This window comes from Phaethon aethereus (genome assembly GCF_964289735.1).
Source record: "Phaethon aethereus genome assembly, chromosome: 15".
Classification (NCBI taxonomy): domain Eukaryota; kingdom Metazoa; phylum Chordata; class Aves; order Phaethontiformes; family Phaethontidae; genus Phaethon; species Phaethon aethereus.
In genome coordinates, this window is record NC_138591.1 from 8621713 (window position 1) to 8638532 (window position 16820).

A 16820-nucleotide genomic window follows, 5' to 3' on the forward strand; every position below is an offset into this window, starting at 1 on the left:
TTTTAAAATTATGGACTGTGTAGGAATGAAGTGACTCAATTTATATCCTTACATATTCCATTGCTATGAATGTCAAATGCAGCATGCACTTAGATGAATATTTCTTTCAAACAAATAATAAGTTTTGTCCTCGTATTTTTAAATGTTCATTGTTAACAAGCCATGGAAGCAATAGTTTCACCTAATAAACTAATGAGATATGAATAGAAACCATAAAACAATCAAAACACCTTTTAATAGTTTAAACATTTTCATTCTACAAAAGACTGCATGTAAATAAAATCTAGCAAGTAACACATGTACAGCATTTTAAGTATGTCCAAATAACAGAGATTCAGCCCAACAATAGAGTTCTTTAATATATCAAACAGATCTTCAGCCAAGAATTTTTTAAGATGCTGACTTTTTCCATCTATCTAGCAATTAACTTAAGCATGTTTGGTATAAACTATCCCATGGAAGTAGGTAGCTCCAGGGAACCTCTACCTTTTAAAGCAGAGTAATGATTACCTTAAAGTAGTCCTTGACCACATTTGATTCTGTAAGCCAAATACAAAAATACTTCTCCCAGGTATCTGTTTTTAACTGAGGCTTTATTCATCTTTACATCTATTTGAAGGAAACTGTCTGCCATTAATTTGGAGATACTTCAGGTTCAAATTTCAGCCTTACTGTGCACACTAACTCCAGACCTTTACAACCTGCTTTTTGTCACTTCGCTCCTCTGCATATTAACAGTTTTGTCCTAAACGCAGTTTTCAAATATCCATCAACATACTTAATTTGAGTATCTGCTTGGTCAGCTTGATAAGCAGATCTATAAGCAGCTCCCTCAACCCCTCATATAAACGACCATGAAGGAAACAGGAAATTAAAAACAAGGCTGTTTCCAACCTTCCTGTGGTTTACCAGGTGGCTGAAGAGCAGCTGCTGTGAGGGAAGATGGCAACTTCCTAATTGCCAGGTGAGGGCCAGGCAAAAGCTGCATGTCAGGTAGGGACTGGAGAAGTGTCTATTTTGGCTAAGGTAGATGAAGGAACAGCAGTTTTTCCACCCCCTCAACACAGCAAAAGAATTCTTGAAGATGTGGATGCATTTTTACATATACGTTTAAAATGCTCTAATATGAAACAAGATGGAAAGAGTAGATAACCACACTTTACAGGTAAGAAAAATTAAAAAAAAATCAAGCTGACAACTTGAAGCAAGTTTGTTTTTTTCCTAAAGCCAATTTATTTTAAGACTATGCCTGAATTTTTAGATATTTGAGGATGATTATGATGTATATTTTCAAGCTTATTTTTCACAGAGCTACAGTTGTAGAGACAATTCCATTTTCAGGTGATGTAATTTTGCATTTTTGTAACAAGTTTGGTTTCACAAACTTACTGAGAAACCTAAAATGAAGAATAAGGTTATTAAAAAGATGCCCATTTGAAATGTTTATTTTTAAAAATAAGTTTGATATTACTACCCATGAACATCATTGCAATAAGTATGTTATTGATGAGTGTCACTTTTTTTAAAAAAAAATGCATGTTCAAGCCTTCACAAATATAGTCGATGCAGTGATTTAGGGAAGGTAGACATTTCATCTCTGTTTCTCCCAGGGGTCCCCTGCATGGGTCTTCGAAGAGAGAATTAGGAGACTCTCATTTCCCTCAAATTCCATGAGCACCAACAATAAACGTGCTTCACACTAACATTGCCAGCAAACTAACAATCATTTCTCAAGTCACGTTTGACTCAATTCCATCCTACACACACAAAAAAAAAGTCCCCTCAGCTTTGGAAAATTTGAAAGTTAAGAAACACAAAATTTGAAATTTCTTCAACAAAAACCTTCTAACAATACGCAAACAGGCCTCTAGTGCCGTGACTAATTGTAATGTGCAGGATCTGACACAACTCTTTACACTAATTGGTACATCTGGCTCTGGACCTTGTTTATGAAATAGGTTCAATTAGAAGTTGAGGTACCACACTTCCTTTCCCAGAAGATGCGCTCTTTAATTGTACTACAATGAAATCATGCATGAGTATCCCTTCCCTCTTCTTAATAGTGAGCCTTTATATTGACCAAGTTAAAGCACAGGTGTTGACATTTTGTGACTCACAGATGGCAAATCGGTTTCAGGAGTTTCTAGTGGTTACAACTGTGTTCGTACAGATGAGCCAGAAGAACAGACTGTTTAAAACAGCGAGGTGCAGTGTGACGTTACTTGCATTTCTCCCAGAGCTGGATGACAATCACTAAAATCAGTAGAGCATGTGTCTAAAGAAGAAAAGTGGATTCCCAAGCAGTAATAAATTTTGGCTGAAGCATGCTAGCTGACATCATGCTCTGCTGCACTGGCTCCCAAACTGCAGCGTAATGCCCCCAGTCCTGACAAACTGGTTGGACACCAGTATCTTCCTCATCTTTCTTCCATGACTTGAACCACATTAAGAGAGAACTAAGAATAAGCGCGTTCCTAGTCCCAAGGGTGATACTAAGGGGAAGTGCTGGTGAGGCGGAGGGGAGACGCAAGCAGAAAGCACCTGGAGTAGGAGGGCCGGCGAAGCTGGTCGAGTGCCGCCACTCTTCCCAGCCCGCGATGCTACGGCTGCCCAAGCGCCGTGAAGCGGACTCGGGGAAGTCTGGGGGCTCTGGAAACCTGCGACACTGGCAGTTTGGAGGTGCTCATCTGTTAAAACTGGGCAAATCAAGCCAGTTTTTCCTCAGCAGCTCCCCATATACGGGGCGCGGCTCCCTCTTCCTCGCAAAGAAAAGAGGCGAGAGCGAGCAGTGACCACCCGGCCGACACGCGGGGCTGGAGACGGCCGCGTTCGGACGCGACGGCAGCGGCCACGGCTACGTGCTCCCGCGGGTCGCGCTCTCCCCTCCACTTCCGCACCCCGGCGGCAGGGCTCCCCCGGGAGGCAGCAGGAACGCGACCCACACCTGGGCGCGACGCCGGTGAGGGGACGCGGCTGAGACGAGCCGCGGCGCGGGGTCCGAGCCGCTCCTCCCAGGCTCTTCCCTCAGTGCATCCCGGGGGCTCCCAACACGGGGCAACTAGGGGCCACAGCTTTCCCTACGCCTAGTCGCGCTGCCGCACCCCGGTCTGTGCCAGCTCTCCTCCGCCGCAGACCCACCGGAATACCCCACAGTAACCGCGCCCCGCCATTAACCCTTCGGAGCCCCAGCAACCACCGCCCCTTCCACAGACTCTAACCCACCTCCTCTGACGGGAGGCTGCGCAGCTGGCTGCTAAGGCGGGGCTTAATTAGCCCGGGCCAACCTTCTCTTTGTTCTTATTGGCGGCTTGACATGACTTCGCTTTGTGACCGGTCTATCCTCCTTTCGATCTGTCCGGCGGGCGGCTTCCCATTGGCTCCCCGCAGGGGAGGAGAGGGTGTTGTGTTTGAATCGCGGGGAGACAGTGGGCGGGCGGCTGTAGCTTGCCACGTTGCCGCCGGCAGCTTCCCGCAGCCCGACCAGAAGGGGGAGAGGTTCGGCAAAGTCCGGAAACGCTCGGCAATGGCCGGAGGCGGCTTTTAAGGAGAGGGGCGGCTGCTGGCTTGCCTTGCTTTGCCGTCGTTCGGTGCGGGGGCACTCGTCCGTCCCAGCGCTGCTGCCTCGTCCTCCCGCCGCGCCGTGAGGGGAAGGGGCGTGATGCTGGCCGACAGCCTGGTGGAGGAGTTCGAGATCCGTGAGGATGAGCCCTGGTACGACCAGCAGGACCTACAGCAAGGTGAGCCGGCGCGGGGGAGAGGGAGGGGCGGCGGACCGTGAGGAGCCGCCGCCGCGGGGGGCGTGTGAGGGAAGGGGCTGTGGCGAGGCGCGCGTGTGAGGGAAGGGGCCGTGAGGGCAAGGGCTGTGGCGAGGCGGGCATGTGGGGAAGGCGCCGTGGCGGGCGGCGAGGCGGGCGTGTGAGGGAAGGCGGTGGCGGGCGGGCGCGGGGTACCGCCACAACGGCGGTGCGGAGCCCGGAGGGACGCCGGGCGCTCGGGTGGGGCAGCGGGGAGGGCGTGAGGGGGCCGAAGCCGCCGGCGAGGGTCGCGCGGCGGCGGGAGGGGGGTTGTTCCGCCCGGCGAGTGTCGCAGCCGGGAGCCCAGGCTCCCCTCACGGCCGTGCTTCCCGCCGCCCGGGGCGCGTAGGCAGAGGGATCGCTGTTACCGGTAAAGATTGCAGCCGTCTTTGTTTGATGGAAGGCGTTGCTGCAGCCGAGTTGAATTGTGCCTGGTCCCTCTCCGCCCGGGAGGGAGGGAAGCGGCTCTCCGAAAAGTTGCACCTTGACAGGACGTAAAGCAGCTATTCAGCGTAGGCGCTGGAAGTAGCGGGCGCTGGAGGCATCGGGGTGGGCTGCTAAATTGCGCCCTGTTGAACCCCTTTTTATAGGGGCTTACAGTCGATGAAGTTGTACATGTAGCTGTGCTCGATTAGTTGCAGATCCATTACTCAGTGCTTTCTAAGTTTTCTTCTTAAAATACACGAATAACTCCACCTTCAGCATCAGAATTATATTTATCTAGCGCCTGTATGTCATTCTGTCACTAGATCTTAAACACTACATGCAAGAGGTAAGTGTTATCCTCATCTCATAGGTGAGGAAGGAGTCACAGGACTACAGAAAGTATAATTGCACTAAAAATCTTCTACAGACATGATGCGGAAAGAATGTGCAATTTCCTTAAGAGCTTAGTGCATTTATGAGTGGTATTTACTTAGTTCTACTTTTTGTTATTAATCCTGAGGTTTTTTTAAACGGCCAGCTCAAAGCTGTGAAGTGGCTTCCTGCAAACCTGTCCCAGCCTTATGCTTTTGGCTTTTACATTGAAGTACCTTAATTCTTGGGATTAGTAGGTGCTTACTGTACTACAAACCATACAGAAAGGTACTTTTGAAAGCTCTTCCTAGGTAAGCCGTTTTCACACCGAGAGTCAGGCATTTGACAGCAGAAACTTTTTTTGAGACAGGAATAGGTCTCTAATTGTATGCTTTGACTATAAAATAGCTAACTGTTTGAAAGCTGTATTTTAGGTACTCTTTGCTCGAAATAGATGTTTTCATGGCTCTAGGATACAAACCAATTAATTTAAATAAGATCCTGAAGCTGTAGTTTGCTGTCAAAGGGAAGAGAGTTGAAACTCGGAAGACATGATTTAGCAATGTTTTTACTATGTCAGTGTTTATGGGGTAGAAGTCTCTATAAAGAGACTTAACAACATACAGCAGCTGACCTCTTGCCTTATTGATGTTTCTATAATTTCATCTTTTAATTAAAATGAATAAAATAATCACCGTTTGGCTCTCTGTTCTGAGCTTTTAAGAAACAGTATTCCGTTCTAGAGGCTACTGCATTTTGAGGGTTGGTTAATGCTCTCTCGACATTTGAGCAATCTTTTTTGGGGGATTATCTCTTTACAAGCCTATATGGAAGTGACCAATAACCTTGCCAAAAGAGAAAGGAGGAGAATAAACTGATGGGCAAGTTGAAATCCCTTACAGGAATGTTTTTTAAATGCTCTGTTATACTTTATTCCTGGAGTCTGAAAGGTACTTTTCTTCCTCCTAAGACTAAGCAATACCAGTGTATGTAAACAGACGAGTAAGATTGCTTATCAAGATCTCTTTAAACTTTTCACAACCCAAACAATTGGTGCACATTTAAAAACTGAGGCGTAGGTTTATGAGAAAACCTAGGTTGTAAAACCTTAAGCAGCACTCTGAAACAAACTTGTAGTCCTTGTCAGCCAGTCTTAAAATTGGGGTAGGGTTTTGGAAGAACTTTGACAAATCTTGGTACGCACCAAAAGCTTTTGCTTTTACAATGGAGGTGGGCTTTTCTGGCATGCTGTTCATGAAAACAGAATGCTCATGGAATTCTTTGAAGGATGGGAACAGCCATCCTTCCTTCTGCTACATCCATGTTTTGCTGCAGTATGCTGACCTTTGAAAAAGAATTCTTTTCTATAACAGCTCTTTTTACATCTTGCTGTTACTTAAACAGAACAGAGGGTAATCTGAACAGTAAGAAATATGAAGCTGAGTTTAAAAAAAATGGGTTTAATTTTACAGTTAAGTAAACTTCAACCAGGCTTAATTGTATATCTTGCACTACTAATGCCTTTTGCTGTTTTTTAGCTTGAAAAGTCTATGAATCATTTTGTTAGGTGAGTTATGGAAAAGTAGAAAAGAAGGATTTTGGTACTGTTCTTATCTTGTTCTCAATTATAGTAACACTGCCAAAAGAGATTGTGCAGATATGCTAGTAAGTGAGGGCTGTTTAACATCATGGAAGACCTGTCATTGAAGTCTTGTTTTGGTTTAGAGATTCTGATGGAGCTGTACATCACCAGTGCAACTGATCAGATTTACTAAAACGAAGATCTTAAGATCTGCACGTATGCAGTTGGCATTATTAAAAACCTCTCTGCTTGCATCTACATGGTGAAAAGGAAAAATGCGTGTCTGTGGCAGAATTTAGCTGTTACTTTACATAAATTTACAACAGAAATGCAGCGTGCTTCTAGTATTGTACAGTAACTGGGAAATGTAAATTAACTGTTTTCCTTCTGTATCTGGAGAACATACCTATTGCACATCTCTTTAACATTTGTTCTTTGTAGGGCCTATAGGTACTTAGCAATGTAGAAAAATGAATTCAAAGCAAATTCTTAACTTTTGAAGAGGTGAAGTTGTTTCAGTTCTTGCTTTCTTAAGGAGTTAGGGGTTTATTGCATGTTCCTAAGCTCTTCCACTTGTCTCCTCCCCCTTGGAAACAAATTGCCTTAATTACAAAATAGCATGCTTCTCCCATAGTAACTCATTTGTGCTTCTGCCATTCTAACGAACAGAATGAGTGTGTAAGTATAATGACATGAATTCTATTATTCACATTTTATTCAGAGTACTGTGTAGTATGTGCTATTTGATTTAGTAGATGAGGGGGCATTTAAGAATGAAACTATCAACTCTTAAATGTACTTAAACATCAAAATAGACTTTCACTTTGGGAAGGCAAATGGCAGCAAGTAATGCTATTATGCATTACGTCTTTAACATAATCCTAAATCCTCTCTAAATCTCTTACTCTACTCTATTAAAATAAAAGAATGGACTTTTCAGTCTTTGCCTTGAATGATGCCAGTATTGTTGACTGGCATTAAAGACTGTGGCTCCTAGTAAAGATCTGTGTAGTATAAGAACTTGTGCATCGGGACTGCATTTTTGATAGGATGATAGATTGACTGGATTTGAGGACTATAGTATTCCACAATCATAGAATCATTTAGGTTGGAAGAGACCTTGAAGATCATGGAGTCCAACCATAAACCTAACACTGCCAAAATGGAAAGCTTCCCAAAATAATTAAATTTGCTGTCAGTTTGAGCTATTCTTCTCCTTCAGTATTTGCTATGTGATAAAACAAACAGCTTGGTGTTTGACTGGGAGTTATTCTGTCCATGGGTAAACAATGTACAACCTCTGTTTAAAAATGGGAAAAACTTAAGCAAGGATGCCTTAATGTTTCCTTATCCAAATACTTTAAACCCCAGCTCTAGAATAGGCTGTGCTTCTTAACAAGTGGTGTTACAATGAAAAAGCTATGTGAGGATAAACTCTTAGGGATAGATCCCTATGCCATGTGGCTCCTAGTCATACATCTTTTGAAACTGGGAAGAACTCCTGCACAGTGTGACTTGTTTTAAATATTTTTTTGTGGCAATTATTCTAAGAATCTGACCTTAAGGTAGGAAACAATGCACTGTAGCTGTAAAGAATACCACAGCTGTTGTTTTGCCAGAATTGGACATCTACAACTTAATAGACAAATGTTCCTACTCACTTGTCCTTGTAAGTCTGAATTTGGTCTTTGGCTTATGTATGTAAGATGGAGTAATCATTTTAGACAGGCTGCCAAGCTGAAGGTTAGCACAAAACAATCTTTGGAACAGTGTTCTATCTATTACAATGACTAGCTGATAAGATAATTGGGAAAGGGCAGGAAAGAGGCAAGATAACATGTTAAAACAAGGGCATCTTAATCAAATGAAAATGGAATGTGTTTTCTGATCTAGCTACAGCTACTGATGATGCAATACATGTCTCTTGTATATTAATTTTAGTTGTCTTGAGGTGAATCTAAGTTTTTCTTGACTTTTCTTCTGTCTCTCCCCCATTAGTGATGCTAGTTCTATGTGAAAACTAACAAGATTGTATTGCACGCGAGCAGGAGACAACCTGGCCACGGTCCAGGTGATGCGAATGAGGTGGAAAATTAAAGATTTTTGGAAATCTGTTGGATTCTTAATGTGTAACACCCTGCACAGCTTAACTAAAATTTTAGCAATAACACTAAGATTTAGTTCTTTGTCACATTATGTTAGCTTTTAAATTACACTTCTTTAAACATAGTAATACAGAATATCTAGCCCTACTGATGCTGTTGAACAAATATCAAGCTTCCCTCTAGAAAGGAACTGAGTGTTCAGATGACTTATTTCATAATTTGAAACAACTACAGTCACTGCACCCTGGAGGTGATTGAAGATGACTGAAGTGAAATTGAGATTAAGTGCCTGAGAACAAATAACATCTAAAATGATGTTTTGGAGCACATGAAACAATTCTTGTCTCCTAGGTTTATGAGCTTGAAAAGTAGGATAGCTACACTTCTTTATCAGTTTTATGTCTTTTAATATTATTGTTTCACCTTAAAAAACATCTGAAACTCTCATTTAGCACTTTGATCCTGTATGAGCTGGTGAAGGGGTAATGGGGAAGAACAGCAAAGAAAGAATGCGGTCAGCTTTGGCCTGGGTCTAGCCTGATGAACACTTCAGGTTTTTTTTATGCTTATTCCTCTAAAATATGAGTGCTGTAAGCATGGTGAAGTGTAGCTAACAGACACCTTGGGTAGAGATCCTGGTGCAGTACTAGGCAGATAGTGGGAAGTGAAGATAGCTGAATGTGTTTGACCTGTGGCTGGAGGAACTAAGGAAGCTTCATGAAATAAGCATATCTTCTAGGTTTCAGGACTGACTTAGACTTGCATTATAGATGGTATATGAACGTTCTACTTAAGTATAAGCTAACTTTCTTTTTGGGTACTGGAAATAACTTAGAGCAGTTATAATAGTAATAAGAAAACACCTCAAGTGTTTGATTAAAATGCTTTAAAATTAGATTATTGGCTCTCTAACTTATGTGCAACCATGATTTCTTGTTTAGATCTTCACCTTGCTGCTGAGCTTGGGAAGACACTACTGGACCGTAACACTGAACTAGAAGAATCTTTACAGCAAATGTATGCGACAAATCAAGAGCAACTGCAGGAGATAGAGGTAAATATTTAAGGGATCCAAGTGTTAAAGCTTCTAGACCCACAACATAATAGCACATAAGTTAAGAATCTGAATTTCTTGACATCTGATGAACACTTTAAAGAAAAATACTGAACAATCTTTAACCCGTTCTGCCACTTTGAGAATTTGAGAACTTGTATAGGCTAGACCATAGTTAGAACTGTTCGTCTGATTACTGGAAGCTTTATGCCATTAAACTTCATGTTGGATTTGGCTTGTTTAATGACAAATGACTGGTATTCTTCTTTTTGTACAGAAAAATTACTTCAATTATTTTATTGCTAAACTTTGCTGATCCTGCCAGGTAAAATTACATTAAAATATATGATAAATACATGAATAATTTAAATTATTACATGAAAATGTTAGTGGTTACCATACTGAAATTTAAATGCTGATAAGTATTTAGGTCTAAGGATATATACTTCCACTAACCTAAGCTGTGGTAAAGGGAGCTAAAGTCTACTTCAATTAAAAAAAAAAAAAAAGGAAGAAATAAACCAAAACCCAACCAAAAACAACAATAAAAATCCCACCAGCAAAACCAAACACTTAAACAGTATCTAAATACAAGGTATAGTGGATATATTGTTCTGTATTTTTGGGGATGGGGTGTGGAAAATATCATAACCACCCTTTCAAAACCACTCATCTTTGTATTACTTGGTGGAAAAACCTGGCCATTTTTGGCCTTTTTTTTTTTTTTTTTTAATATTGCTGTGTTCTTGCAGACCTACCATTTGTCAGAATAATATTTTTTTTTTAAGCTATCAGAGGGCAATGCATGTCTAATTAAATTATTAAATATTCAGTACTTTGCTGACTGACTACATATTGGAAATGTAGTCAGCATTTCAGTTTGGTTCTGGTACGAATCACAGGGAACAGGCTGTGACTGGTATACACTAGATTTTTACAAAACCTGAGTTACTTTATGCAAGCAGTACTTAAGCAATTACAGACAGTGTGTGGATTTTGTACAGCTGCAGCTTAAAACACTTACCATTGTAGTGGTAACAGGTCACTTGAAGAATCCTAAGCTTAGTACTTGTAGATATCTAGATGTCTTTAGGCATGTTAACACAAATGCAGCATTTTTATTAGGGGGTGCACAATTTCTGGGTGCAGGTTTTTTTAAGATACTTCTGTTTTATATTTGGGCTCTTTTCTCTATTATGTGCTAAACGTCATCTTTGTTATCCTATTCATTCTACGATACAATGGTTGGAATGGCTGATATTTGTATTAGTGCCACAGCACTACAAAAAATGTATTTACTTATGCAGAGACTTAAAATAACTCATTGCCATGAATGGTTTTTATAAAAAGATTAATTCATAAGATCTAGAAAGGACAAACACTTCAAGGCGCTACACAAATACTGTTCTACTTAAGGTTCAACGCCTGTATGAACAACCATGTTTAAGGAAGTGTTTAACACAGTTACAACACACCTTTTGAAATAACACAGCATAACTTCCAATAGATACCTAACCTGGCTCATTGAGTGTTGCTACTTAATAAGCAGCTGTACTTTAACGCTATCTTGAAATACAGAAAATATATGATTGCTAAGCTGCATCCATTTATAGAAACAGTCTAGTGCCATTAAGGATGTAATATCCTGTTGCTTTAAGCCTGTTGCTTTATTTGCTCAAGTTTTTTTGGTGGGTTACTGTTTGTTGACTACATAAGAGAGCTTTAGCACCAGGAAGCAGTCAGAAGTGTCCTTCCAGCAGTGATCTATAGTTGGTGTGTTGCAGGGTCAAGTACTTGTATGTTCAGACAACCTCAGATGGTGACAGACTTACTGTCCCACTATCTTGCTTGGCTACACCAATCAAAAAAACAAATCAAGACTTGTTCAATACTGCTTTTTGAAGGCTTTATCTGATACCTGTTTCTTCTCTTTCCTCCTCTCCCCCAGCATGGGTAGGGGTGTATATTGGGTTGTCCTATTAGCTCCCTCCAAGAGGGGCGAGAGAACCGTTTTTGTCATGCTTCTGACCTATAAATAGTGCCTGTGCCTTTATTTGTCCAACTTCCTGTATTCCTATCTGCCGTAATAACATTCTATCTTCTCTGTTCTACCACCTGTCTTAATCTTGTCTTTTCCCAATGCAGTTTAAAAGCATATTAGCAACTCAAGACATTTCTCCAAAGAAATCTCTCTCGTATCTGGATTTCTGCTAGAAAAGGGAAAATCAAATGAACACCTTCTTCAAATACCCAGAGAAAACCTCAAGATGGAGGAACTGAATATATTAGCTTACTGGCATAAGGGATTGTTACAGGAATTCACTGAAACAGAGGAGAATAAAGTTAGCATATGCAAGGTGCAGTACTTCTTAACTGGTAAAAGCAGTTCAGTCAGTTATTTTCATACCTATATTTCTGTGTTTGTGGGAACGCAGGATATCCCGCTGTACACGATAGATGTGCAAGTGGCATATCCAGTCTCTATGCTCGATTCTTCCCAACTTTCAACTGCTTGTTTCTGTAACCTAAAGGTGATCTTTCAGCTGTTCCTATAGCTACACTGCTGTGTTTTTGACTAGTTTTTTCAGTGCAGTATATCAGTGTAAATCTTTGGTGTGTTTTTTTCCTGTCAATTCACATCTTATGGGTAGTGAAGTCTTTAACTGGCTAAGAAATTCTGAATGGCACTGCCTTGTCTGCTCTGAAAAGGAAGGGTCAAAGGCTTTGGGATGCTTAAGATTACATCTAATATATTAAACACTAACATATTAAGGGTTTTACAGCCTCGGATCACTATATCTGACCTCTGTGCTGACACGTGTGCTACTAACTAATCATTGTAGATGTAATAAATGCTGGATTGAAAGGGCAGCTTTATTCCTGTCTGAATCGGTTCTCAACATTCAGACTTCAGAAATACTGACACTCCTTTTATCATGCCGTAGAATGCAAGAAGTCTCAACTGCTGCTTCATGTTAGGTGCTTGGTTGCATGGGAGGTAGAACAAATGTGAACTTCTAAAGTATTTGTTACCACATCTATACTTTGCTTTGACGGCCTGGTCATACCAGGCCAACTTGACGCCAGCACTGGAGATGCGAGGTGGAGAAAATGGTGCTTCACCTCTTCTATTCGTCTATAACTTCTACAAGAGCCCATTCTAATAAGTGGTAACATCTAATTCTGGCACCAAAGCCTTGGTTTCTGCTTAGCCACACTTCTTCTGCTGAAGAAAATCTGAAGATCTCCAGCTCCTTCTGAGAATAACCAATAGGGAAAGTTTATCTGAAATGGGTCACATTGAGATTCTGCTGCTAATCCATGTACTATTTTTGTGTAAATCCTCTGTCATGTGCGCACAGGCTATGAAAGGATCTAGCCAACTGCTATCGTGTTGATCTTCTAGAGGTCTGTATGTAGCAGTTACTAGTCCTAGATTAACTTATTATCAGTTCTTAAATTGCCTAAAATGTAAACCCATCAATCTTTTTAATGAGGTAAAAGGTTAAGTAGAATATTAGAAGTTTTCAGTATGTAACAGACCAATGTAAAGAGAACTAATTCGGCCTAGAAGTCTGCTGGATGTTCCTATGTAGAGTTTACTTTTCAGTAAGTAGCATGTAGTAATACAGAATATATTGCAAGAAATAAATTCTACGTAAGAACAAAATATTTCTGACTTGAAGGGTTAAGTTTTTTTTTCACGTCTGTCCTAGGTGGGACAACATAAGACACTTGTATTTAACTGCTCTTAGACTGAGAATTCCAAGCTTTCTGATACGATTCAAGAAAGTTAACAGTCTATGTTGTTAATTGTGAAACTAAAAAGGATTAAAATGAGAGTACTTCATGTAGAGTGTTTTGTTTTGTTTTTTTAAAAAGGCAGGAGACCTTTGCTTGGCATTACAGTAACTACAATAGCTCCCTGTGGGTAACTACAGATTGAATTCAGTAATTTGATTATACTCCCTGACACACAGTAGCCTACATATTGTCTTAAGTGTGACCACAACCTAAATTCTATTCTGCTGAACCTAATGTTGCTTCAGACTGGAAGACCTTAGGTCAGCTGAAAAGAAATTTAGTTATGGATGGTGCTACCCAATATTTCAGTTTTAATGCTAGGAAAATTGCTAGGTCAACACTGTTAGAAAACTTCTGGTGGAGCCCAATGCAATTTTTAAAAGGACTCAGTGGATAGTCAAGGGCTATGTTGAAGTCTGGATTCATGGCTGTATTAGTGACGGCTGCAGTACAGACAAACCCAATGCAGCAGGATGAGGTACTGGCAAAAGCCTAGCTGCGGCAAGGATAGATGGACATAGCTTGCACAACCATACCCAACTCCTCTGGATAAAAGGCCAGTTGATCAGCCTGGGTTGACCTCCCTGACAAAGGCAAGCTGGCTAGCTCAGTTACTGATGGCGCCATTTCAGCTGAACACTTACCAAAGCAGCCACCGGAATCTACATGTCTGAAACATAGTAGTTCCTCTATGAATATGAGTAAAAATGCAGAGTAGGAGTCCTGTCTCTGTGCTTCAAGTATAAACTAGTGACAACAATACTGTCTTGCAGTACCTCACAAAGCAAGTGGAGCTCTTGCGTCAGATGAATGATCAGCATGCAAAAGTCTACGAACAGCTGGATGTGACAGCAAGGGAACTAGAAGACACTAATCAAAAGCTAGTTGCAGAGAGTAGAGCTTCACAACAAAAGATATTAAGGTAACAAACTTATACTAGATCCCCTCCTACCCCAGTTGATAACATGAAAGAGCGCAGTCCAAGTGTATTTGTATAGTTATTGGGTGGCTGTCTCTGTCTAGTGTTGTTCTACAATACTGTTAAATTGAAAGGATAGTTTTATTTAAAGGTCTTCTGGGGCCAAAGAGCAGCTTTCAGAGAAGAAGCTACAATATGAGGGGATGGGAAATTACCATGTCATTGACTAAACACTCAAATGTTTTAACAGCAGTCCTTCACCTTTTTAGCTTGACAGACACTATTGAAAATCTGCAAACACACATAGATGACCTGCAACGACAAGTAGAAGAATTGAAAAAGTCTGGACGAGGCCGGATGAGCCATGAGAGATCTGACCAGCCAAGATCAATGCATAGCTTCTCCTGTTTGAAGGAGCTGTATGACCTTCGCCAGTAAGACTTTTTACCTTGTATAGCAAAGAGAATACTGAAGTTATTTTAAGCAGAGCTTTAAAAACTAAGACACATGCACAGCTGTCAAACAAGCAAACAGAAAAACATCTAATGTTCACAACTAGCAAACATCTGCACAGTCCTGCACTGTGTGGTGTTGCCACTGCTCCTAGCATACTTCTAGCCTGCATTAGTCTTTGTGCAAGAAGAACTGCAGGTTCCACTTTCTGCCTTGAAAGGTTTTCTCCCAAAGTCTCCATCCACATCAAATTGTAGCCTAATCAAATTGTAGCCTAGAAAGTTTGCAGTGATTTGCACCCTGCTTTTTTCAGTCAGATAAAAGCACACACACAGAGATAATCTGAAAAACAAGCATCCTAAATGCAAACTATTTTCTGTGACTTACCCACAGACATCCAAGGAAAGGGTATCTTCTTTTTAAGGAAGGCAGGATTCCTGCAAAAGCTTTCCTGATCTTAAGCTGGTTAAAATTATGCTTAAGCTGGTAAAATAGTGCCTGGAGCTCTGGGCTGCTTTTTAAATTTAGAGCAGTTTTACCCAGCTGAACTGCATTAGTATGCCTATCAGGACAATCACCTGGGGTAAAAGCTCAAACTAGCTTCAGTCCTAGAAGGTAATTTCACAAGTGAAGCACCTCCCCAGACAGGCAGAACAGGCTTTTGTGTCTGGGCTTCAGCACTACATGGAGGTAGGACTGTAGAACAAATCCATACACCCAAAAAGAAGTTATTTCTTGACAATTCAAAAGATAGGTGGATTCCTTCAAGCTGCCAAAGGCTTGTGGAAATACCAGCCTACAGCATTGCCTTGTCAATTTTGAAGCTTGTTTCCACAATCAATAGTGACAGAACTTACAAGAGTGGAGTGCTACAGAAAAAACCCATGTCAGAAAGTATTGCATGATACATGGAGGCAATGTTTGTTTAAACTTAAGTTGCAGGCCTAGTTATTGAATAAGCTTGTCTGTAACTTGGAACTTAACGAGCTGCCATTCTGCTTGAGCGGGGAGGCTTCATTTAATGGCACATAAGAATTTATGAACTCTTTTCTGGTTATTAAATGGACTGATAGGTTAGTAAAGTGACCGCTATGTATGCTTTGAGGTGTGTCAGCACACAGTTGAAATCGGTCATTCTTTACCCAGGACAGGAAAACTTTAGGAGGTGTGGTCAGCTGTACTTCTGACATTCGATAATACTTTTGTTTCTGCAGGTATTTTGTTTATGATCATGTGTTTGCAGAAAAGATTACTTCGATGGATAGTCAGCTAAGTCCTCTAGAAGAAGAAAATGAGAACTTAAAAAAGGCAGTTACAGTTCTGCAAGCCCAACTTAACCTAGAAAAAGAGAAGAGGGTAACAATGGAAGAGGAATACAGTCTTATGGTAAAAGAAAACTGTGACCTTGAACAGAGGCTTGTTGATGTAGACTTGTATCGGGCTCGTGCAGAGGAGTTGGAAGTGGAAGTAGCTGAAATGCGACAAATACTACAGTCTGAAAACACATTCCATAATGCAGAGAAATTGGTGCCAGAATCCTTTTTCATTTCATTCAAGGAGTCTTTAGAAAGGGAGCTTGGTCAGAGCCCAGCAGATGATGGACTTCCGACTGTATCGGAGCTTGAGAAGAAGGCACTGAAACGGAGCAGCAGTGAAACCTTCCTAAGCAGTGCTGCAGGGGGAGACATTCTAAGGGGCCATGAAGAAACATGTATCAGGAGAGCTGAAGCTGTGAAGCAGCGAGGCATCTCTGTACTTAATGAAGTTGATGCTCAGTATAATGCTTTGAAAGTGAAGTATGAGGAACTTTTGAAGAAGTGTCAAATGGATGAAGATTCTTTGAAACACAAGGCTGTACAAACACTGAAGCAGTATTCCAAAGACCTAAATGTGGGGAATACCCAGTATGATCTTTCAGCTAGCAATCAAGAATTCACAAATGTGGAGCTAAGTGACTCTCCCACAAATGCTCTTCCTGAATATAAAGCGCTCTTCAAGGAAATTTTTAGCTGTATCAGAAAAACAAAGGAAGAAATAGATGAACACAGAGCTAAGTATAAGTCCCTCTCTTCTCAGCCGTAACATTGGACATGCTGATGACCCGTTTTCTGTTGATGACTAATCTGTTAGTCAAGAAGGGGAAAAACATTATACAAATGTCAGAAGACCCCTTATACTGATGTGTTTCTTGAGCACTCAGAATGAATGTTTTGAATTGGCTTGTAGGCCTGTAGTTAACAAGCTAGTTAGTTAACAGCTAGTTTCCCTGTACCTATGTAGCAATAGATTTAATATCGTTTAGTGCTGTCAC

General features: G+C 41.1%; 1 protein-coding gene across 1 annotated transcript; it reads left to right on the forward strand.

Annotated features, from left to right (window-relative positions):
• Positions 1–3658: 3658 nt before the first annotated feature.
• On the forward strand, positions 3659–16591 carry CDR2 (cerebellar degeneration related protein 2; the record flags this gene model as incomplete). Its single annotated transcript, XM_082006477.1, has 5 exons — positions 3659–3737; positions 9221–9333; positions 13911–14059; positions 14326–14490; positions 15724–16591. 5 exons carry the CDS (start codon positions 3659–3661, stop codon positions 16589–16591), a joined length of 1374 nt encoding a protein of 457 aa, XP_081862603.1.
• Positions 16592–16820: the final 229 nt, after the last annotated feature.